The following is a 26,776-nucleotide window of genomic DNA, read 5'->3' as shown; positions in this document are numbered from 1 at the left end:
ACACCCCTGCCGCAAACCTACATTCACTGAGAACCAATCACTTTCCTCTCTTCCTACACGTACACATGCCTTACATCCTCGATAAAAACTTTTCACTGCTTCTAACAACTTTCCTCCCACACCATATATTCTTAATACCTTCCACAGAGCATCTCTATCAACTCTATCATATGCCTTCTCCAGATCCATAAATGCTACATACAAATTCATTTGCTTTTCTAAGTATTTCTCACATACATTCTTCAAAGCAAACACCTGATCCACACATCCTCTACCACTTCTGAAACCACACTGCTCTTCCCCAATCTGATGCTCTGTACATGCCTTCACCCTCTCAATCAATACCCTCCCATATAATTTACCAGGAATACTCAACAAACTTATACCTCTGTAATTTGAGCACTCACTCTTATCCCCTTTGCCTTTGTACAATGGCACTATGCACGCATTCCGCCAATCCTCAGGCACCTCACCATGAGTCATACATACATTAAATAACCTTACCAACCAGTCAACAATACAGTCACCCCCTTTTTTGATAAATTCCACTGCAATACCATCCAAACCTGCTGCCTTGCCGGCTTTCATCTTCCGCAAAGCTTTCACTACCTCTTCTCTGTTTACCAAATCATTTTCCCTAACCCTCTCACTTTGCACACCACCTCGACCAAAACACCCTATATCTGCCACTCTATCATCAAACACATTCAACAAACCTTCAAAATACTCACTCCATCTCCTTCTCACATCACCACTACTTGTTATCACCTCCCCACTTGCGCCCTTCACCGAAGTTCCCATTTGCTCCCTTGTCTTACGCACTTTATTTACCTCCTTCCAGAACATCTTTTTATTCTCCCTAGAATTTAATGATACTCTCTCACCCCAACTCTCATTTGCCCTTTTTTTCACCTCTTGCACCTTTCTCTTGACCTCCTGTCTCTTTCTTTTATACATCTCCCACTCAATTGCATTTTTTCCCTGCAAAAATCGTCCAAATGCCTCTCTCTTCTCTTTCACTAATACTCTTACTTCTTCATCCCACCACTCGCTACCCTTTCTAATCAACCCACCTCCCACTCTTCTCATGCCACAAGCATCTTTTGCGCAATCCATCACTGATTCCCTAAATACATCCCATTCCTCCCCCACTCCCCTTACTTCCATTGTTCTCACCTTTTTCCATTCTGTACTCAGTCTCTCCTGGTACTTCCTCACACAGGTCTCCTTCTCAAGCTCACTTACTCTCACCACCCTCTTCACCCCAACATTCACTCTTCTTTCCTGAAAACCCATACAAATCTTCACCTTAGCCTCCACAAGATAATGATCAGACATCCCTCCAGTTGCACCTCTCAGCACATTAACATCCAAAAGTCTCTCTTTCGCACGCCTGTCAATTAACACGTAATCCAATAACGCTCTCTGGCCATCTCTCCTACTTACATAAGTATACTTATGTATATCTCGCTTTTTAAACCAGGTATTCCCAATTATCAGTCCTTTTTCAGCACATAAATCTACAAGCTCTTCACCATTTCCATTTACAACACTGATCACCCCATGTATACCAATTATTCCCTCAACTGCCACATTACTCACCTTTGCATTCAAATCACCCATCACTATGACCCGGTCTCGTGCATCAAAACCACTAACACACTCATTCAGCTGCTCCCAAAACACTTGCCTCTCTTGATCTTTCTTCTCATGCCCAGGTGCATATGCACCAATAATCACCCACCTCTCTCCATCAACTTTCAGTTTTACCCATATTAATCGAGAATTTACTTTCTTACACTCTATAACATACTCCCACAACTCCTGTTTCAGGAGTATTGCTACTCCTTCCCTTGCTCTTGTCCTCTCACTAACCCCTGACTTTACTCCCCAGACATTCCCAAACCACTCTTCCCCTTTACCCTTGAGCTTCGTTTCACTCAGAGCCAAAACATCCAGGTTCCTTTCCTCAAACATACTACCTATCTCTCCTTTTTTCACATCTTGGTTACATCCACACACATTTAGGCACCCCACTCTGAGCCTTCGAGGAGGATGAGCACTCCCCGCGTGACTCCTTCTTCTGTTTCCCATTTTAGAAAGTTAATACAAGGAGGGGAGGATTTCTGGCCCCCCGCTCCCGTCCCCTCTAGTCGCTTTCTACGACACGCGAGGAATACGTGGGAAGTATTCTTTCACCCCTATCCCCAGGGATAATATACATATATATATACATATACACATACACACACATACACATACATACGCACATACACACACACACACACACACACATACATATATATACATATGAGAAATGTAAGAAACAATTTAGAAAACTGAAACTTCTAGCTTGAAATGAATGAAAAAAAAGAATGTCACATAATGGTTCAACCTCTGGCTATGGAAAAAAGGAAATGTATAATTTATTTACACAAACGTCAATAGCAGTTCTCATCAATTTAACCACTGTATCAATAAGCTTCAATGTCTAAGCTACATTTTTCTCCAATTTCACTATTTTCCTTCACATTTTCAATTGTGTCTGAAGGTTCTACTTCAAGAGTGATTTATATATATACATATATATATGTATATATATAAATACAAATACCTAACTATTAATCTGTGTTTTCTCATTATCAAACACTCTCTCCCTGGCGAAAACAAGAGACACCTCCCTGGACACTGGGCACCACACACGCCACTCACAGTCATCGGGAATCGTGCCAATCTTTCCATAACACAATATCCACCGCTGGTCTCCTCTTCCCAGACGTCAGGCGGCAGCGTCACACATCCTGGTCTTCAGTTATGGAGTGAGACACCGAAATGAAATGAAGAAAGAAGAGATAGTCATTTTCCCCCCTTCATCTCACCAGCCTACGAGACGTAAGTACATATCCGAGGTGGCTCGTCTCTGTAAGGTGGGCCGTCTCTCTCTCTCTCTCTCTCTCTCTCTCTCTCTCTCTCTCTCTCTCTCTCTCTCTCTCTCTCTCTCTCTCTCTCTCTCTCTCTCTCTCTCCCGCAGAAGAGGGCCTCCTTGATTCCCTGCTAAGAAGAGATGGAAAGTTGAACTCCAAGATATCATCAGCATTTGATTACACTCCTCATTAAGTAATGACGTATGGAAATTTTAAGCCCTGATGCAGACGCGAAGTGTTGATAGGGGGAAATTGTGATGGTGAGTAATGGCCAAATATTACAACCTTAGGAAATGTTGTGTGACCTCCAGGCGAGAGACAGACCTCTCTACTCCATCTTCATGAGTCTGCTGAAGGCTGGGCCATAAAGTCTGGCCAGGCTTCTTACAGGTCACCAGGAATGAGGTAAAGAAGGCATTACAACGTGTGAAGGGCCCCGCCCACCCTCCCAGTAATCTTCTTACTCAGGTAATCCAATTCATCGTTTCAATAGAGTTTCCACTTCAGTGCCAACAACCTCTCTAATTAGACCTTTGAATGTGCGTGTGTTGGTGTATTCGCGTGTAATTAAAATTTGTGTGCTACGTGGAGAAAGTTTTACATTCGTGTTGCCCAGTCTCTTACCCTTGCATATATGTGCTACATCTTTACTCATATGTGTATATGTATATGTATCGACCAGCCCCAAAGGGTGGATGAACAGTTGGGTTGGTCGTAGGACAACTGCCGGGCCTATGCTTCGAACCCAGGCGGGCCCATAAGTGAATCATGATCAGCAACACTAAAAGCTACACCACGGAAGCCTACGACCGTGTGTGTGTGTGTGTGTGTGTGTGTGTGTGTGTGTGTGTATGTAGGTGGGGACTGCACCCTTAGGGGCTCCATATCATGAGTTTTCTATCATACAATTTCCTAAACCGTCTACTGTCAACATTCATAGCATCATCACTGAGCTTCCTCCTATCATCCACTACTCTCCCTCTGTAAGAAGACCAATTCATGTATTTGGTAATTCGTGTCTTGCTCCACATCTTGTTATGCCTTTGGCTGTTCTATCTATCCATCTTTCGAAGTTGTGTTTACGGCTGACAATATCAAACTGGTTCAGAAAATTACAAGTTATGATCAAGTGGGCTGTGAGTGCATGTGTGTGCATATATGTAAGTGTGTTTATGTGTATGCCTGTGTATGATTATGTTCTTCAATTGATTTGACAGACATCACACATGAGCACAAGTATACACATGACACATGAGCACAAGTATACACATGACACATGAGCACAAGTATACACATCACACATGAGCACAAGTATACACATCACACTTGAGCACAAGTCAAAAGCTTCTGTTTTCCTCATATTTCGACCCAGTGATTATTTCTTTCCACAAAAACAGAAGCAAATCTAAATTTGTATGATTTCACATTTTCCATAACCAAACCAATCGGTGTAACTTTTTTCCCAAAACTTTTTCCACAATTTGACCCGAAATTTGGTCAGAGTCCATCAAGTTGCTTGCCAGGGCAATATTTACTCTTCATATTTAGCCGATTTTTCTTTTATCTATTGTTTTCACATGGTGCCATAAGTTTAGGTAAGCTTTAATGCGCACCACATAGGATTCAATATATATATATATATATATATATATATATATATATATATATATATATATATATATATATATATATATATATATATATATATATATATATATATATATATATATATATATATATACGAACATAGTGAATTTGAACGCGCACTTCCATATAACATTCTTCAAACCTCCAACAACTAGGATCGAACCCGGGACCCCTGCGTAGCAGGCGGGAGCACTACCGCTGACCATACCCCCGCGGTAGTGCTCCCGCCAGGGGTCCCGGCTTCGATCCTCGCTGTTGGGAGTTTATATGATAAATATGTATCTTTCATACTATTTGCTATTTCCCGCATTAGCGAGGTAGCGTTAAGAACAGAGGACTGGGCCCTTGAGGGAATATCCTCACCTGGCCCCCTTCTCTGGTCCTTCTTTTGGAAAATTATTAAAAAAAAGAAACGAGAGGGTAGGATTTCCAGCCCCCCCGCTCCCTCCCTTTTTGTCGCCTTCTACGACACGCAGGGAATACGTAGGACGTGTTCTTTCTCCCCTGTCCCCAGGGATAATATATATATATATATATATATATATATATATATATATATATATATATATATATATATATATATATGTATATGCAGTTTTTTCCTGACCACAAACACGGATACACCTATACGTATTGACACGTCCTTTATGTTTCTATACATATAGGCAAAAATTTTTCACACGTATTCACTATATACATACACATATATATTGAGGCTTCCACCAAAATATTTTTTGATATTCAAAGTAATTAGTCATATTTTTTCCAAATTTGCATGTTATAAAATTGTTCATTAACTGGGAAATTACGTTATGTTGCCGAAAGGAATATGCAATAATTTGAGAGTCGAAGTAGAACTTTACAGTACTTCACATGCAACATTTCTGTTTTTTTGTTGATGAATGGGAACGAGATAGGCCGTCGAATGTTGAATGACATCACATGTTGAATGTATGATCAATGTGGAACTGACTCATCTAATCGAATGATTTACGCGTGCGCATTCCATTGCCAGGCGTATGATGATGGCTGTTTCCATTATCATTATATATCATGTACATGTAAAATAATTCTCAAACACATTAATGAATTAGAAAATGTACAACGAAAGGTCAGTAATTACTTGTAAGATATTATCATCAATGCACACCATCATAGACGATATAGCTTTTGTAATAAAACATGAACAGGAATTGCAATATAGATATCTATTAAAGACTAAGAGCAATATTAGTTACAATTATGATTTTGCTCTAGATGGCAGAAATGATTTTGACGATCGCCAGGGTTTTCGCACGTCAGGCGAGGTTCTCGTAGTCACGAGGATTTCATTGTTACCATTGATGTCTGCTTCCCATGTTTATTGCCGTCATCCATTATTGCCTGAGCTGGGGCGTCCATCACAGCGTCTTCCTGCGTGCACTACATTCTGTTGGCTGTCGAGTGGAAGGGTAAACACGGTCACAGGCAACGCTGTGCTTGTCCGTCCCATGTTCTATCTCGTCCAGTCGTCAGATTTATCCAACGTGTTTATTCAGCCTGTTTGATTAGGTCACTCCAGCGAACGTACCTTAATGAGAAGCTGTCGGGTGGTCGGACCTACTGGTACGCACAAACACACACACACACACACACACACACACACACACAGAATATATATGTATATATATATATATATATATATATATATATATATATATATATATATATATATATATATATATATATATATATATATAGATAGATAGATAGATAGATATATAGATAGATAGATAGATAGATAGATAGATTGATAGATAAATGAATATAATGGATAAAACAAAAACGAAAAAGAAGTGAAAAAGTAATTTAGTTCAGCATTCAAAATAAGTTTTTTAAAACACAAATAGCCTTTGCGTTAGTTATCTTCATTTCTCTGTCGCTTATCTTCTTGGCCCTTTCAGTCATCCTTTCTCGCTCTCTCTCTCTCTCTCTCTCTCTCTCTCTCTCTCTCTCTCTCTCTCTCTCTCTCTCTCTCCTTGATATCTTGTTCTCTCATCCATACTCCTCTTTTTCTCTCATCCTTACTCCTCTCTTCCTCTCATCCTTGCTACTCTCTTTCTCTCATCCTTACGTTTCCATTCCTCTTTTTGTTGCAGTGAACCTTACGATAAAGTATCCCCTCCAAAACAGCAGGTCGTCTGTATCTAGGTCTTGTTGCTCCTCCAACAGCAAGAATAACAGAACAATGTATATGGTGAAGAATGATGTGTACAGTGGAGAGCGAAAGACATGAAGATCAGTGTTTATAATGAAGGGAAACGTATGTTGAAGAATAACATGTATAGTGGTGAACAGTGTATATACTCCCAGCGAGGACGAAAGCCCCATTGGGCGCCTCACTCCGGTAGTGGTTGAGGCATCCTAGCTTAGTGTTAGGGCGGGAGCTGTGAGCCAGACTGTGGCTGACAGGTCCTGTTAGCTGAGCTCTGTGACTCACGACACGACATCACAGGGACTTACTGAGGTGTAGAACCTGCCTGGGGTAGAAGTAAGGGGAAAACCTACAACCTACATAGTAATATATATACATATAAGTCTTTGGGTAGATAAATGTTTATCAAACCAAATGTAATTGTAAGGTAGAAATGTGACAGACCGTCATAGTATGTAAGACATGGCGGCTCAAAGATGGCTCAGTCCTTCCCAGACATCAAGACAACTGACGCTAATACTGACATGAATTTTGATTAGGGACAAACAATCACTCTCTCCTCCTGCAGAGACCTAACAGGATAAGCTCTGCCACCGTAGAATAACCTGCAAGTGGATCCCTTGAAAAAATGATTTGAACAATTTGCATAAATAACGTAGTAGCTCGCCTTGCTGGGAGGTTGGGTGACGTCACTAGAGGGATGAGGAGGCGTAAAATTCTTGCTCAAGAATGAGCTCCGTACCACCATCCCCCCCCCCTCTATGCTTGGTGTCCCCTCTACACATAGCCATGATAACCTATGAATAAAGATAGCTCGCCCATAAATACCATGATCAGGATAGTTAGCAAGGCATATGTGAGGCCAGGAATTTCCTGCTCTTTCCTTCTGTGTTTGCATGCGTGGAGGCCAAGCGTTCTAACTGTTCTGTTGGTTTACACAATCAAGTCTTTTCCCTGCATTCACTAAGCACCTGAGTTACACAGGTGAAAGACCTTCGAGAAGAGAGATAAAGGCGTCTCCAGTTGTCTACTGAGGGGCTGAGTGTTGGGTGTTGTCAGGATCAATCTCATAATGTCCATCTATCGTTCCATGTATCAATCACATGAGTCTTTGTAAATCTATCAGCTGGTCATAGTGATTTCTTTATAAAGAGTTATAGACAGCAGTAAAGACACGATATCATTCTGTGAAATGTTGGGTCATGAGAAAGTAACGAGAACATGAGCCGCTCTGGAGTCCACGCGTGTCAAGATAAATTTTTCTGTGATGATTTGGAAACTTCAAGTATTGTGAGCTTCTCAGACCTGAAAAAGACTTAGACAACATTAATACGAGAAACTGCGAATATGCATGAATATATATATGAAGATATTCTTGGGGATAGGGGAGAAAAAATACTTCCCACGTATTCCCTGCGTGTCGGAGAAGGGGACCAAAAGGGAAGGGAGCGGGGGGCTGGAAATCCTCCCCTCTCGTTTTTGATTTTCCAGAAGAAGGAACAGAGAAGGGGGCCAAGTGAGGATATTCCCTTAAAGACTCAGTCCTCTGTTCTTAACCCTACTTCGCTAACGCGGGAGATGACGAATAGTATGAAAAAAGAAAATATATATGAAGTACAAATAAACCTTGAAGCTCATGTTCGTATTGATTATCATTTTCGCATCATACATCTGCTCACCTTTTCCCACCTCAACCAAGACATACCAGCAACAGATGGCAGAGGGTTTCAGGAAATATCATTATTACTCCTGTTTATATTTCTGCCACATTTCTTGCATAATACATTTCTCTTGTGTTTCTGTTATGCATGTATTTCTCACCAACACACACACACACACACACACACACACACACACACACACACACACACACACGACATAGCTCTCGTACACTATCATACCGCCTAACATATTCTGAGATCTTACTAACATCATTGGTGATTTCACCATTACTTTCATACGTTATGAACACATCGTACACTTCTCACCCACATAATCATACCTCATGCCAGTGTAAACATACCTCTCACCAGCATGCTCCCATCTCTCATGATCTTGTCTCACAAACATACTCACTTCTCGAGCTATTATACTTGCACCTCATCAACATACTCTCTTTTGGCCTTCCCAGCAATAGCAAAAAGACTAGTTTTAAGCCAGAAGCTTCCCCATATCTTTATATCAAGAGAAGAAAATGAGAACCTGCTGCAGCATAGAAAATGAGACTCAAAGCAGATGAAAAATACAGCATAAAACCCGATTTAAGTTGTAATCAGAATCTGTGTTTAGAATCAAGAGAACTAGCGACAGAAGGAGAAACGTTAAGGAATTACCAAGACATGAATTTCAGCACCAAAAACTTTGATGTGATTAACTTACAGAAATCAATCTAAAGGAATACTACAAGGGGATCTGTCTGATCCCGTGAGATCATTTCTCCTTCGTTTCATCACGTACAACTGTTGTAGTTCCCTCCTACACGTTATTTGACCTATGTCGCACTCCACTGTTCCTCATCGTATGACCTTCATGCCACTCTGCTCATCGACGCTTGACCTTTTCCTTACCGTTTCACGCGCCCCTTCACCTTTTTCCCACTCCGGTGTACGATAGATGACCTTTTCATCATTCTTCTCTGTAGAAATACATCTTTTTATCACCCTTTTGCACGATACTTGACTTTTCCCTTACCATCTACACATTAGAAGACCTTTTTCCCATCCTGTAGCACGCCACATCACCGCTCTATTGCCCCTTCATACACCAGACGGCCTCTGAGCAATATGTTCTACCTCCTGAATCGATTCGCCAATATCCTCTTCGTCTCGGGGTTTCCTCCAGCTCTGGGAGGCTTTTATCGCCGTTCACAGACGGCTGAACCTGGGGTCTTCACCAAGTAGACACAAAAACACACAGGTATAGACACACTCATACTTCCTTCCTGCCTCAGGAGGCCCTTCTATCGTTATGAGACTCCCGCATCACTTAGGAAACAGGGCACGTCCACCTGTCACGTCCACAGGTCATGGAGTGCTCTGAGAGAGAGAGAGAGAGAGAGAGAGAGAGAGAGAGAGAGAGAGAGAGAGAGAGAGAGAGAGAGAGAGAGAGAGAGAGAGAGAGAGAGAGAGGACTGCTCTTTCTGAGGCACATCATAAGAAACAGATCACGAACCTAGACATCAGTGGTTTAATATCCCGAACGGAAGCTGACCTTCCATAGACTCTCTCTCCCCAATTTGGTTTCTTCATTTCAGCGTAAAATCTAATCTCGTGCTCGTCTTGTTATGGCCCGGGGGCTTACAGGATACGTTGTGGATCTGATTTGTTTTTCAAGTGTCCAGGTCAGTTTTGAGGACACTTTTTCATTTACTTCTCTTATTCTTCTTCCTTTCATGACGTAATTGATCTTCAGCAAGAGGTAGATGTTTACGTGAAAGTCGTTTTGATATATGACCGAAAAATCCATCTGACCTATGTGGTGTACCGGTTGGCGTTCCTGACTGTGATGCATCTACGGGCCGCCCAGGGCAGAGAGAACAGGTTCGAATGCCTGGTTGCAGCAGTCGGTTCACTGTCAAGTCAGCTGTTCATCCATCCCTAAGGGTTGGTTGAGGAAATGGGTACCTGGCTCAAGTTAGGAGTACACACACACACATATATATATATATATATATATATATATATATATATATATATATATATATATATATATATATATATATATATATATATATATATATATATATATATATATATATATATATATATATATATATATATATATATATATATATATATATATATATATATGTATATATATATATGTGTGTGTGTGTGTGTGTGTGACTCAACATAAGATATATAAGCCACCAATCTTAGGAATGAGTCCTTTAAGTGCTATTGTTGGTTAACCTCCTGCAGTATACGTCTGGTGAAGACATATCTGCCACCACATAAGACATATATGCCATCACATAACTTGTGTGATACACTTTATATGGATTACTTGAGTCATGTGCCAGACTTGCAGGTAAAGAGACGGAAGATAATGGAAACGCGCTTCCACTTATCATACATAAGAAGGTTCTTGATTACTCTTAAGTGCAAGAAAGACGATATGATAATGGATCGTGATGGCTTATCTTAGGGTAGGAATGCAGCGGCGTCAGTAAACTTGACTCCCCTAGAGGTAACATCTTTACCCATTTTTGTTTCCCCAGTTGTTACTCCATGACGCCCACAGAAGCCAAGGTCCACGAAGTAAATAAATCGACAAATCTAAGATGTGAAAATTGTTCATTGTCAGAGACCTCCATCTCGAGACTATAGCTATCAGCAGTTAGCATCTGGGTTATGACAACGAGTCGTGTGGAAATCTTGGATTTATTCCCAGGCATGTAAGTAGCGATGTGAGCTGCTGCTGCTGCTGCTGCAGGTTGTAGATAATGAAAGGAGGAAAAGTTAGAAGAATACATAGTCCTGAAGGTCGCTCAAACCCTTGAACACGAGCGGAAAACTTCTTTGGCACAACGCTACCGCACTTGGGCACGAAGGTACGACCCTAGGGCATAATAGCGTAGCCTGTTACCTAACTGTTAAGGATCAGGTTGTCATATTAAATATCCCTGTCCTCCACCTTATGGGGTCACCCACCTTACCCTCCTGTCCTTGATATATCACCTACCCTTCAGCCCTCCACCATCTGGCTTCCTCCATAGTACACCATCTTTTACTTCCTGACGAAGGGTGACACGTCGAGCCCCGCAGGGTGAGGATGGGGTGCACAATACACCAGTCGCTGACAATAGCGAAATCTAATCTCCCTTGACAATATCCACGACATGGGTTTGCATCACCCTCCAGAGACGACGGTGGTAAAGGGGCTTCTGTAACCATTGCTACATTACCATAGCAAAGGGGGTCATCACATGACACTAGATCTTCTCTTGATAGGTAATTCTCTTGTTTGCAGGTCATCTCAGGTCACCAAGAGGGTTCGAACAAGGTCATCGCGTCTATTGAAAGCCAGGTTACGAGCCCTTGTTTCCCCAAGGTGTTTATGAGATAACAGGATGTGTGTAGTCATATCCTGGCTGTGATGGAAATTCCTATCGATACACAAACGCGATTAAAGCAAATATGGGATTTACTGAGGCGCCAGAAGCCCAACCCTGACAACGAGTAATCTTCGATGGAAGCAAACTTCAAAGAAATAGCAGATGTGATACTAGAGGCTGGGCCCGGTACCTGAGGACAGGTTGTAAGACGTTTACCTCAGCGGAGGTGTATGACGGACGAGCCTGCAATAGAGTATCCATTTTCCTCCTCTAGCTACCTCGTCGTGGGGATTAGATTGGAACTTCTTCCCTGTGACGCATGCGTACCGACCACTCCCTGTGTCTCGTATATCGCTGACGGAAATCTTGCAATACCTCATAGTATTCTAGATAATAGGTCTCACCTAGAATACTCAAGGGGACACATCTAATATATTGTTACTCCTTGTCTCATATCTATTACCTGTAGTGTTGTAAGTAGCGGGATCTTATTCTAGATTATATAAGATACGTTACTAACATCTAACTCATGTTTTAAGATATTCTTCAGACGCCTTTCCCTAAAGTTTTACCTACAAGGCTCAGTTGCAATTTATTCTTTAGATCACGCCGTTATGGGCTGGTCAATGTGATGTATACACAGCTAAAAAACCAGAAATAGCACACACACACACACACACACACACACACACACACACACACACACACACACACACACACACACACACACACACACACACACATACACAATAAATCAGGTTTCTGTGAGTGTGGAAAAGTAAATTGTGTCGTCGTTCAAGTGTCAGAGGCAACACTAGACCTTCCCTGGGCTGTTCGTTCATCCTGTTGCCCACAATCTGTAGCGACCTGACACAACTTGCTACGACCAGCAACAGCCTGCTGAAGCGACCTAACATGACCTGCAACGACTTCCCACAACCTGACCCGTCTTGCCACGGTCTGTTAGTCAGGAGTGGAGGTAATTTGACACCAATCCTGCTGGTAAGTTCTGTTCCGACAACTTGCTCTGAGCGACGCTCTGGGGAGATAGTTTGACCCTCCAGAACCAAGCATGTGTGGAGGTGACTCAAGTGTGTGAATTATTTCTGTTGTAATTCTTATAACAGGAAACCAATCACGGGTTCTGGTGTACGTAACAGAGATGGCTCACGGGAAGGTTGCCTTTCCTTGTTTACGTCAGGTACTCAATTGCCAACAAGACTCAGGAAGATGGAAGAACAGGTGTGGTCAACCTTATAACCCAACACTACGGATCTTGACTCAAACCAGAGCCAAGAGATTCTTGCGTATCGATGCTTAACGCGGCATCTCTTGCTGATAGATGGCTCGTAATATACCTAAGGTATCATGCTCAGGTAGAGTTGGTAAATATATTTTCTTATTACTCATCAAGACACGTGATATGATCGTAACTTTCTGTTTCACTGATGGGTCCCTTCCCTCCTGGGACCTGAGCTAGGTCAGGAGTACCTTCCAAGTGATGTCTTCTTGAATTCTTAATATCTTGCACGATCGAGGATGATCATTGTGAGAATGCAGCTCCTCGTAAACGGGTTCACTACTCAAGGAAGAGCTTAAATCATAATCCAAGGATTCCTGAGGTGACAGACATAGTTGAAACCAAATGCACCACGAACACATCAAGTGAAGTATGAGGTATGGGTTATGAACAGACTTACAAGTAAACAACAAGACGTCATCAGTTGTAAACTCTGTCTAGTTGATCGTCGAAGGCGACACGAGTGAACACTGGACCACTGGACCTGTGTGTGTCCTCTGAGCGTTACATCTCGTCCAGTCAGGTAATCTATTCATCATGTTTATCCAGTATGTTAGACTGGAATACTCGTGCAAGTGTTCCTTTACTCCAGGTGTTGTTGCATCACAAACCCACAATACCTCCTTTCCATAACGTTTTAAGGCGAGAGCCTCAAAATACTGTACGATGATGGCGCGATCCTTGAGCACGAAGTTGTGATCTTTAGGAATGAGAACCTATTCTTCAGTATGAGTCTTAAGGGCGTCATACCTAAGACCCGTATCCTCATGCTTTAAGGTCATAATGCTCCACGGCTGTAAGGTTCTGCAACTGAGGTTGAGGATTTACCGACTTAGATTTGTGGTATTTTTCTTTTTACGCACAATAATAGCAAGTTTTACATGCTTGAATTTTCCTGATTCATGTTGGGCCACACACCTTTAACGGTGATACTTTACACGCTGATTGCTAATGAAACAACAAAGCGAAGAATATATCTGATGTTCTTATCGTGTATTCAATTCTATAGAAACAATTTCAGAAATCTTTCATACATGTTAGTCTTCCCCGGGTCCCAGTCGGAGGGTCGGGAAGAAGTTTTGGAAAACGTCAAAATATGAGCCCTATTGTCATGGCATTCGCAATTCATCCAGCCAACAAGGGCTACAGTAAGCATTCTGTATACGAATTTCCTCTGCCGAAGATGGGGCGCGCTGACTCACAAATCCTAAGATAACTTCTGCATCTTTTTTACAAGGTCTGTCCGTAACGTGTTTACATGTGCTGTCAGTAGTCCAATTACTGGGCTTACATCTGCGTCTTGTCCTCCACATCCCCCCCTCACCCCCTCCCTCCCTCCCTCTCTCTCTGTCTCTCTCTCTCTCTCTCTCTCTCTCTCTCTCTCTCTCTCTCTCTTGAATCTACAAGTAACTCAGAAACATATCATAGGTAAGATTGAAGGAAGGGAACACTTCTGAAGGGGTGGAACAACTGAACTACAATGAATGGTAAGAGGCGTTGTACTTGTTCAGTCTTGAAAGAAAAAGATAAAGATATATGGTGACTGAGGGACAAAAACCAAAGGTATTGGGACCATGAGCCTTACATCTGAGAAGCGAGAGAGTGGGTAAATCTGCAATTATTCCTGGTCATGAGCTAAATAAATACCGAACGGATTGACATGAACGCCCTGCGAGAAAGATGAGGAGGCTGCTCAGTGTTTTACCTGCTGAAATCAGAAACACATATAAAGTTTGAAGCGTAACCTTCAGGTGAATGTTTCACGGATGGCCAAGTACAACAACAAAATCCAACACCCAAAATAGTGCTCCTATTATTGAAACTTACATGTGACTGGTATGTATGATATTTATGTCTTTTGAAGTAATTTGGCAGGTAATCATGGTCATTATCATCGTTTAATTTCATTAACGGTTCGGTCATTTAAGGGAAAAGATCGTGGTATGGTCTTTCGCTCCCTTATTTGTTTAGAAATCTGACACAGAGTGTAACTGGTATCATGTTTAACAGAGTACATTATCGAGAAAGAAACCAGAAATAAGGAAATCGTACTGAAGGATAACAACCATCTAACTGATAAAGGCGATTCCTCACGAAAAGATAGAAATTGATCAATCACACTACTTGTTTGCAGCAAGTCACTAAGATATCTTGTACAGTGAGTGTGTCAAACACAGCCGTCAGAGGTAAGAGGGTTGAGGGGAAGATGTCGGGTGCAGGTCCCTCCCTCCATCACTGTATTACACACAGTGTGGTAGTCAAGGGGGAAGTCCATCTAATGCATCGTCCCCCTGGGCATCCTTCACATTATATCCCATTAGCCAAATACCCTGATACACTCTCCCCCAGGTGAATGGTTTGGTGGGATGCTCTCTCTCTCTCTCTCTCTCTCTCTCTCTCTCTCTCTCTCTCTCTCTCTCTCTCTCTCTCTCTCTCTCTCTCTCTCCCAGAGGAGAAGGTGTTTGTGTTGGCAATGAGTTATATGACTGATGCAATCACAGCACCTTTCATCCCCTGATGGGAGCATAAACATATCCATTTCGCTTTACAACTGGGCTAGACAGAATAGAGAGAGAGAAAGAGAGAGGGAGAGAGAGAGAGAGAGAGAGAGAGAGAGAGAGAGAGAGAGAGAGAGAGAGAGAGAGAGAGAGAGAGAGAGAGAGAGAGAGAGAGAGAGAGAGAGAGAGAGAGAGAGAGAGAGAGAGAGAGATCTGCGGAAAAAAATTTGTGGATGTACATATCCAGGTCCCCAAATGTTTGAGTTGGGATTGAAACTAAAAAGTAAAGAACATAATATAAGGCGAACGAGGAAAAGGAATGGAACACTGAACTAGAGAAAATTGGAGAAGAAAACGGAAGCGTTTACAGCACCTGAGCAGCAGACGTGGCGGGGGTGGCAGAACGCAGGACAGTAATGACAAAATCCAGGAAACTCCTGTGTTACGAGGAACACAGCTAAAGAGAGAACGATAAAGAGGAGCAAAATGAAGGCATCTCACTTGCAAACGCTGATGAATATTTCCGTAAGACGAATGTGGTAAAGTGATGGGAAACAAATGGCCGTACGAGAAGCGTAATGAAATAAAAGCCTCTCGAACAACAACGTCAGAATCCAAGAGGAGAAAAATGATGGGCTTTATCAAGGCCGGCGTGTCGTAAGAGACGGAAATCATATTACCTGTCAAGTGCGACAGAAATTGACGGAGAAAGGTCTGCAGACCGTCTGTAAATGGGAAGCGAGGAGAAAATATGTGGTGCAGGATTTTTTAAGGAACACGAATCATTAAGGTAATTAATTACTTGAAACTCAGTGACGGGCAAGAGAGGAACATGGCTTTCGCAAGGATATGGTTGGATGAAGCTCTATATTCGTCGCGACAGTGATGGATCACGAAGGAATATGAGGATAATGAATACACAAAGACTTAGACGTGAGAATGTACACAAGAAAACGTGAAAACCATAATCTATTACGTAGGAGAATGTACAGAAGAAAATGAAAGACGAGCAGGCACTTGCGACTAGGAAAGATGTCAAGATGTAATGGTAGACGTGAAAAAATAAAATGGCACTATAAGGAATGGAGAGATAACGAAGGAAAGGGGAATAATGATAATCACCAGAAAGAAGATGCAGAGGAAGTTGGATGAGGATGCTTTAATGTACTGGGAATGAAAAATGTACAGAATATAATGGGAAACGAGGAGGTTGGCGGGGTGAAGACAACTGTTTTCTTGAGGAAGAAAGTAAGACGTAGGTAGCCGAGGGTCTGCAGGAGGAGGCACAGTGCTTACACAAACACAGGAAATTGTGACAGTCTGAAGTGATCCGAGGGATGGCGGCAGATCCTTTTTCGAAGATATTTGACGATAACTTGTCGAATGATGTTTGAATAAACCGATACAAAAGAACTGTTGTTTAATAGATGCGACGCCGCATGCAGACAACCTACGTATGAATGAGAGGAAGAAAGCGAGGGATATCCATGAATATAGACATAGCAGTACAAGATGAGAACTAATGGTCAACCCAGACAACTGGCTTCGAAGTACATAGTGTGATGATTCCCAGTAATGTGTACGTGGCAAAATATTGAGATGGTTCGTATCACATGAAAAAAAAATTCACATACTAGTACGTAAATAGTGATGTCCTACACACATGCAAGTGTTCCCATATATGTTGTATTATGTGGTTATGGTTCTGCTGATAAATGATTTCTTAAAATCGTACTTTGCTCGTTCATAATCCTGTATACTAACTAAATATGTACGAAAACATTGTTGTAATAGTTTATGTCAACCTCATGTATTTTCTGTAGTTCGTTAGCATTATATTCTGCAATGATAAGTAAATTTTGTAATTTCATTATAGTACATTAGAATGTAACAGTGACGACGTGGCAACTGATGTAGCCGTAGTGAGGTGTGTTGTGGTACAGAGGGTCAGAGGCCTGACAACTGGTCCACCGTCAGGTTGCAGTGTGTCTAGTGAGGAGGGAAGTGAGGCAGGTGTGTGGTTGTGTAGCTCGCATCACAGGGTTGACGGCACACGACTCGGGGGTTGACCTTAGTAAGTTTTTTTCCCCCTGGCTTCTGTTATGTGATTAAGGAACAATGTCTGTGATCATAGTGAGAGTTTTACCATTTCTCCTGTAATGTAATCAACACATGATAGCACTACGAAGAATGATATGATACGCACACACACACACACACACGACACACACACACACACACGAACACACACACACACACACGAACAGTTTCATGATCATTTATCATACTGACCTTCTCTAATTCATCAGTTAAGACGTCTCATGTTGTCAAAGAAATGTATATCGCCACTTTTCTTGTGAAACATGATACCATGAACGAAGGATTTTGAGCAAGGCCCATTCATCTGGCACCCTATTAGCCGGCCTGTTTGAATCGTCATATATCTATTTCTAGCAGCGTCTTCCTGTCATTTGTCATAATGAATGTTATGTTGATCTCATAATTCACTGGAAATAAATATAAGGTGGGCCTGCCATACCTATAAGGAAATTAGTCTCGTGTACGCACACCAACCCAGCGGACACATCCGGAATCGCAAACATTTTTGAATAAATTTGACTCGTCCGCATGTACACAAGCAAGGCGGACAGACGTTCTGCGAACTATATTGGTATTGATCCATTTGAGCGACTGTGTGTGGCGGAGCTGGCGGACACGTACAAGTGTTCCTGGGTTTTGCTTTTACCTGTACGTCATCAAGTTAGCAGAAGGGAGGAGTTTTAGACTGGATGCTGTCCCGCTTTGCTAAACAACTGGGTAAGGTAGGGAGCGAGAGAGTCTTTCATGAGACATACATTTATCATATAACAAACAACTGGCTGGTGGCAACGTTACACAAGGAAAAAAAATAAGCCTTGAATGCTTTGATGAAAATATGGTTGACCTGTTCAGTGGCATTTGAATCTGAGTTTAATTCCTTGATTAAGGCAGTCGGACATTTTCTACATTTAACAAAAAGGAATGTTCATCTGTTCCATCATTCCTCTACCTAACATTGATCTTCACGCATGACTAAAATTACATTTTATCTAGATTTTCACGGGGAAGAATTTTGGATCATATGTTACCGATGCGTGAATATCAAATTTCCGTTTTGTCTCTGAACAAAGCAAAGGTTATTTCCAATACTCTCTCATATATTTGTGACAGTTCATTGTATTGCAATATAACATTTTTCATCCATTATATTTGTATAAAAATATGTGAACATTTTATATGAATTTTCAAAGTTGAAACTTGAAACATCTCGATGAATCGCATCTTCCTTTACGCTTGAATGATCTAAAACTGTTTTTGATATACATACATATATATATATATATATATATATATATATATATATATATATATATATATATATATATATATATATATATTATTCATTTTATTTTGCTTTGTCGCTGTGTACCGCGTTCGCGAGGTAGCGCAAGGAAACAGACGAAAGAAATGGCCCAACCCACCCCCGTACACAATGTATATACATACACGTCCACACACGCAAATATACATACCTATACATCTAAATGTACACATATATATACAGACACATACACATATACCCATGCACACAATTCACACTGTATGCCTTTATTCATTCCCATCGCCACCTCGCCACACATGGAATACCATCCCCCTGCCCCCTCATGTGTGCGAGGTAGCACTAGGAAAATACAACAAAGGCCCCATTCGTTCACACTCAGTCTCTAGCTGTCATGCAATAATGACCGAAACCACAGCTCCCTTTCCACATCCAGGCCCCACACAACTTTCCTTGGTTTACCCCAGACGCTTCACAGGGCTACCACATCGATCCAATTCACTCTATTCCTTGCCCTCCTTTCACCCTCCTGCATGTTCAGGCCCCGATCACACAAAATCTTTTTCACTCCATCTTTCCACCTCCAATTTGGTCTCCCACTTCTCGTTCCCTCCACCTCCGACACATATATCCTTTTGGTCAATCTTTCCTCACTCATCCTCTCCATGTGCCCAAACCATTTCAAAACACCCTCTTCTGCTCTCTCAACCACGCTCTTTTTATTTCCACACATATCTCTAACCCTTACGTTACTTACTCGATCAAACCACCTCACACCACGCATTGTCCTCAAACATCTCATTTCCAGCACATCCACCCTCCTGCGCAAAACTCTATCCATAGCCCACGCCTCGCAACCATACAACGTTGTTGGAACCACTATTCCTTCAAACATACCCATTTTTGCTTTCCGAGATAATGTTCTCGACTTCCACACATTCTTCAAGGCTCCCAGGATTTTCGCCCCCTTCCCCACCCTATGATTCACTTCCGCTTCCATGGTTCCATCCGCTGCCAGATCCACTCCCAGATATCTAAAACACTACTTCCTCCAGTTTTTCTCCATTCAAACTTACCTCCCAATTGACTTGACCCTCAACCCTACTGTACCTAATAACCTTGCTCTTATTCACATTTACTCTTAACTTTCTTCTTTCACACACTTTACCAAACTCAGTCACCAGCTTCTGCAGTTTCTCACATGAATCAGCCACCAGCGCTGTATCATCAGCGAACAACAACTGACTCACTTCCCAAGCTCTCTCATCCACAACAGACTTAATACTTGCCCCTCTTTCCAAAACTCTTGCATTCACCTCCCTAACAACCCCATCCATAAACAAATTAAACAACCATGGAGACATCACACACCCCTGCCGCAAACCTACATTCACTGAGAACCAATCACTTTCCTCTCTTCCTACACGTACACATGCCTTACATCCTCGATAAAAACTTTTCACTGCTTCTAACAACTTGCCTCCCACACCATATATTCTAAATACCTTCCATATATATATATATATATATATATATATATATATATATATATATATATATATATATATATATATATATATATATATATATATATATATATATATATATATATACATATATATATATATATATATATATATAATATATATATTCCTATGAGTCACCCTTGTCAGTGATGATAGTATGAAGTATGAAATCGCACTTCAGTAGTTCATACAAGTATGTCTAACATGTAATTTTTCTATACATGAAGCACGACATGTTTCGTGGAGACAATCCCCCACATCATCAGGTGTGGCCCAGTACTTAGCAAAGTTATTTAAATCCCAACATGACACTTGAGTCCTGCCGTTGCATAATCAGCTGATTATGCCACACGCAGCGTCATTGAATCTGTCTTGATTGCTAATACTAAGAACTTCAATTTGTCCCCAGCCAGTTCTAAAGCCCATCCTAGCATTAACCAAATCATTAGGAGAGAATTACGAAACACGAAAACATAAATGATCAGGTCAACCTCCGCCACGTAACCCCCCTTAATCACTCTCCCTTTCAACGGTTACTGCTTGACAAAGCTGCCAGTGCTTGGTCTATAAAGACTGGTGTTGGGCGGCTGGAATCAAGTGTGATTTTGGGATTTAGATAACTTTTAGTACTGGACCACACCTGATGATGAGGGGAACTGTCTCCATGAAACATGTCGTGCCACATGTATAGAAAAATTACATATTAGAATTGTATATACTCTTACTGGAGTGCGATTTCACCTTTATATATATATATATATATATATATATATATATATATATATATATATATATATATATATATATATATATATATTTATATATATATATATATATATATATATATATATATATATATATATATATATAGTTTGTGTGTACATGTTATGTGCATGTTTATATGTTTTGAGATCATAGATAAGCAGTACTGTGAAGGGTTAAAAAGAAAAATTTAATGACGAAGGCAGAAGAAAAATGTAAAGGTTTTGTAACAGGTAGTTAGGAAGACTTGCACTTACAAATACCAGTATTAACATGAATATGAATAACTTGGAATTGAGTCGTGGATGTTTGTATGCAGACACAGACATGTGTAATTACACATAGCTTCACTGACAAACACAGACACACTCATCTATATCTATGCATTGACAATTAACAATAAAAAATAGTTTATCATATATACACATTTAAATAGACATGTCCGTACATCAGTGAACACAACCACTTTCCCTCAAATACATATTCCTTCCAAATTGGATTTAAAGAGAAAAAATTGGATTACTTGATTTGCAGGGGAGAAAGTTAAATGAGAAAACACTTCTGTGTCATGTAACTTTAATCAATCAGAATTGTTTATGATTAATTGCCACGCGTGCATTGCCTGGGTCGTAACAACCTAAAGTTTTAATTTCGACAACCATTATCTTTCTCTTACCTCGTACATTGGCGATGCACATCATATACAGTGTGTTAAGTGAATTTTATATCTGGTAATTTCATTTTTATAAACCATTGTTTATCATTATCACTATCATTGAACGTTATCATTACTATCATTATCATCATCATCATGAAACATGATTTTTTACAACCCCTGGACCTCTTTTATAGGACTTCTGCAGCGCTCGGGAATCAGCCACGTTCACTGGCAAGGACAACAGGTCATGAAGTGTAGCGATGTGTGTTTTTCTTGGTTTAGTACAGGGCAGCGGAGGAGTAGGTGTTGAGTGCTTTCAGTGTGGTAGTTGTATCTTGGGCATGAAGGGTGTTTTATGTTGAATCTGTTATAATGTTGGAGATATGGATGATGTCCAAAGTGCAGACTCGAGTGTGACTCGAGTTTGTCTGGGAAGTGTAGTTTTCGATGATTAAGGTAAGGAGAACAATTGTTTGTTGGGTCAATACAGCATGCTGATGTGGCGCTTGGTGGTGATGGGGGATCATTGAGTGCAGGTTGCTCAAGTGTGTAGCTCAGGTGACCCTTTTATTTCTACACTAAGGTTGGTGGGTAGCTGTCAAGTGGCTGCGATGCGTTGGGGTCAGTAGCATAGAAGTGAGCACTAAAATGTTGAGGCGGGATTGTATTGCAGGTGTTTTGTTCTGCAGGCGTTGCATGTTTGTTACATTTCTGTAAACTTAAGATATCAATGGGGTAGTTCTTCTTTCTTCCTGTCTATCAGGAGTATATTATTTTCCTGCTATTATTTGTTAAGGAAATGTAGGAAGCTTTATACAGTACTTAGGAGTCTGTCGGAGACTATTTTCAGGTGCATCGGAATTTGTGAAAGCCTTTATAACAAGACTACAGGAACCTGTGATAGATGGTATTTACAGGTCTGCAGGAGTCTGTAAGAGACGGCTTTTACAGATGCACAGGAATCTGTAAAACAGTATTTACAGATCTACAGGAATCTGTAAAAGACTGTAATTACGGGTCTACAATAACCTGTGAAAACGGTATCAACAGGTCTATAGGAATTTATAAGAGACGGTGCTTACAGGTCTAGAGGAACATGTAAGAAACTCTTAGTCTAGTTGTATAGTGACCTGTGAGCCAACATTTACAGGTTCGCAGCAAGCTGTGAAAGACAGTACTTACAAGTCTGCAGAACCTAGTGGAGGACGGTACTTACAAGTACCAGTAAAAGTCAGTACTAACAGGTTCTACAGGAACTTCTAAGAGACGATCCTAACAGTGCCACAGGAATGTCTAAAGATACGGTACTTACAGCCTGACGGTCTTCCTGTTACAGCTTTCCTGGGCAATGGTCGACAGGTTCCTCAGCGACACAGACGCGTTACACACTACTGCATACCAAGCATGACCTCTCGAATAACCCCGTTCACTAGATGTCAGGTCAAGGTCATCAACACTTTCCTGACTTTGGTTTGTAGCCTTTTGGATGACCTCGGCACTAAACTGACTGCCCAAGTCATCTTTAACCTCACTAGAACCATCAGCTTCTGTCAGGTCATTGAGGTCCCAGTGACCTGTGGAATTATTGTCGTCAGAAAGGACCTGAAACACCGTCCACAAGCATCTCTCCGGGTAGCACGGGACAACATACTCAGGGTCATCATGACCCTCGCCAAGACTGTAGCCGTAGTAGTGACCATATTCGGCATAGAAGTCGCTAGGTTGGATGTCGAAGAAGTCGTAATCGCGGGCACTGTAGGTCTGGTAAGCACTATAGTCGTAGTAGTGGGCGAAGTCACTCTCGACTCGTCTGGGAGTATCACCGTCGGGAATGAAGTGATCATTGGATGTATTGAGAGGAAGGTCCTCCACACGAGACACTTCATCCACACTCATCCCTCCGTCCACGTGTGGTGGATCACCCACCTGTAGCACATCCACATATGTTGGACTGTTTGCATGGGTCACATCGTTCCCTTGTAGTGTGTCGTCCCTGTGAGGCAAAACATTCTTATGTACTGGAATATAAACGCGGGGAATGTCATGCACGTACGGAACTGTGTTTGCATTTCCAAGCAAAGCCTCTTTATCTTCAGGTGTCTTTTGTTCCACACGAAGTGACGTTTGGTGATCGTTCATGCGCTTATCATCGAGTGTTTTGGCACTTGGTATTTCATCATTTGTCCTGATTATATCATGGTCAAGATGAAGTGTCCCACCAACCCTCTGGCCATTGTGAGGGTTCAGATCAAGAGGGTCGTTGGTGACGGCATTGCTGTGAGGGACGTCCCTGACACCTTCATCGGATACTGCACTCTTCCTCGAGATGTTCCTCACTATCTCTGGTTTGTACTCTGCCGGTTCGTTTGTCACTTCACCTGACTGCCAGCTACTTTTATCACTTCCTGAATTTACTTCTGTATTCTTATTGATAGTTAGAGGGCCAAGACGATTTCTGGTCATGCTATTTGTTTCGGGCGGAAAGATATCTTCAGTAGGCATTTCCTGCTTCCTCGTCTCATCGTCCACATCTGACGATGTATCAGAGTAGGAAATACGTGGAGGGTTTGTGAGAGAAGCGTGATCATGATAGCGGAAGATTTTGCTGTCTGTACTGGTGAAGGAGAGGACATCGTGGGGGATGCCCTCCTGGTCCTTCTGTGACCCGGACGAATTCGTGGTGACCACAGAAGTTTGATGGTCCGGCACGTGTTGCATGCTTGGAGTAGCATCTCCGTCCGTCGCATTTGTGTGGAGGAGGACGCACTCCACGCTGCAGAAGGTCACCACAACGGACAGGAGGAAGGGCCCGGGGGACTTTACCATCGCTAGGAAGTGAGGCGTAAGAGGAGGTGAGGGAGTCATAGTACTGCTGAAAAAAACAGCCTCCCTGAGGATCATTTATGCCTCAGGTATACCAACCTGTCCTATGCGAGGGGGCATCACCAGTCAGGGAGAGGAAGCAGACTTAGGCCTGCTCTTCATTGTAGAACATGTTTACTACGTGGAGTAATGTTCGTCGGTAAAAGTTTCCTCTTTCTTCTAAGGAGACCTCTACCCCATCGAAATCCTTCACAACTATCAGTACAGTGCATTTTCATAGCTTTGCGTCGGTGCCTCACTGTACAAGCCCTCCTGCCGCTGGTAGTGAAGCTATAAGTTAAAAACCTGAAGGCAAGCGCTCTCCGGCGGGGGTGACTGGCTGGCGATGGACGAGTAAGGAAGCCTCGACGCGGCGAACACAACCTTCCTGCACCACGGCTGGCTCTCTACTGACCCACAACTGCCTCGGCTCTCTCGATCGGCGTCCTCTCCACCATTCACACCACGAGGCTGGTGAGTGTGTGTGTGAGTGAGTGTGTGTGTGTGCGTGGGGAAGGGTGCGTGGGGAGGGGTGGGTGAGGAAACAAATCACAGCAATGATTGTGAAGGGAAGAGTGTTGAGGCTTTGATAGGAACTCTGTACCTATGGACTCGGCTTCATCTCATGGTCAGCAAGACATTTGACACAAGCCAAGAAGAATTCTCGCATGGCCGAGATGCACCGCAACTACACAGGATTTTCATACCTTTTAATAGCAAATGATCCAAAAAGTTTCCTTTCATGTCCTTGTAATTGTCATGCGGAGGAAAACCTGGAAGTGGTGTGTAAAACTGGAAGTTGCGTCATTTCCAGATTTAGTTTCATCCATCAAGAATTGCACGCTCTCTCTCTCTCTCTCTCTCTCTCTCTCTCTCTCTCTCTCTCTCTCTCTCTCTCTCTCTCTATTTATATATATATATATATATATATATATATATATATATATATATATGTAAATATATATATTTATCAGCCCACATATTCTTTCATTCGTAAGTGTCCGCCATTATCCGACTGAACAAGGTTGTGTGAGAGGAACAGATGAATAAACCTAAATGTAAAAACATCCTCGCCGAGCTCCTTCCTTCCTTTTGTAAAGTGATACAAGAGGGAAGGATTTCCAGATATCCTTCCACGTTCAGCCACTTTTAGTCGCCTTCTACGACACTCGGGAGATGCTTGGGCAGCAGTCTTTCTTCCCTTAAGGCTAAGATATATATATATATATATATATATATATATATATATATATATATATATATATATATATATACACACACACACAGTAGTTGTATCATCATGGGATAAAAAACTGTACAATTTCTTCGAACTTCTCCAAAGGAATTTTTCCTGATCTCTGCAAGTGACTGTATGGCAGACTTGAAGCTGGGAAAGCCCCTCTCAGGGAACTTGGGGTTATATACTTGACTGATAAATTATCCAAAATCACCCAAATCATCCCACCTTACCTTACTCCTGAGTGAAGTGCAGTCTCATAACTGTAGGAGACCCAGAATGGGGTTCTCTGTAGTTATGTACATATATGACTAGATGTACTGATAGGTATAAAGATCAACAATTGGAGAAACAGATAAACAGACGGACTTGCTGAGTGAAAACAACGAATGGAATATAAATGTGAATGATTCGATTTGCCAATCTCATGGTATATGTAGGTACTAAATTTGTAGATTTCTTGGTAGTTGACTGATAAATTAATAAGTAGGTTATGGATGCTAAATCAGCAAGCACTTTACTACTTACAAGGTAGATTACCATGTTTTTAAGTGGTGGATCATCAAATGCCTTGTGTCTGTAGCACTAGTTGGGTTGCATCTTAGTGGTGCATAAGCAAGAAACTCGCATTTTTCTGAACCAAGTTTGGCACCTGAACTGATCCAGCTGAATGGGGAGTATCATTTACAACTAAATATGCCCCACTGTACATTCTCCTTTTGACGATCTCTCT

General features: G+C 41.7%; 1 protein-coding gene across 2 annotated transcripts in view; it reads right to left on the bottom strand.

Moving 5' to 3' along the window:
• LOC139755312 (uncharacterized) overlaps window positions 1-25,218 on the bottom strand; it is a 90,179-nt gene extending 64,961 nt beyond the window's left edge. The window contains exon 1 of one of the 2 annotated variants that reach the window (XM_071673438.1): window positions 23,257-25,218. In XM_071673438.1, the coding sequence (XP_071529539.1) occupies window positions 23,257-24,845 (1,589 nt within the window). In that variant the 5' untranslated portion in view covers window positions 24,846-25,218. The remainder of the gene's footprint in view (window positions 1-23,256) is intronic. The other variant, XM_071673436.1, reaches the window with a different exon arrangement.
• Between the last annotated feature and the right edge of the window lie 1,558 nt (window positions 25,219-26,776).

This window comes from Panulirus ornatus, chromosome 19 (assembly GCF_036320965.1).
Source record: "Panulirus ornatus isolate Po-2019 chromosome 19, ASM3632096v1, whole genome shotgun sequence".
Classification (NCBI taxonomy): domain Eukaryota; kingdom Metazoa; phylum Arthropoda; class Malacostraca; order Decapoda; family Palinuridae; genus Panulirus; species Panulirus ornatus.
Note: the sequence above shows the minus strand (reverse complement) of the source record. Positions and strands in the feature narration are given on the sequence as shown.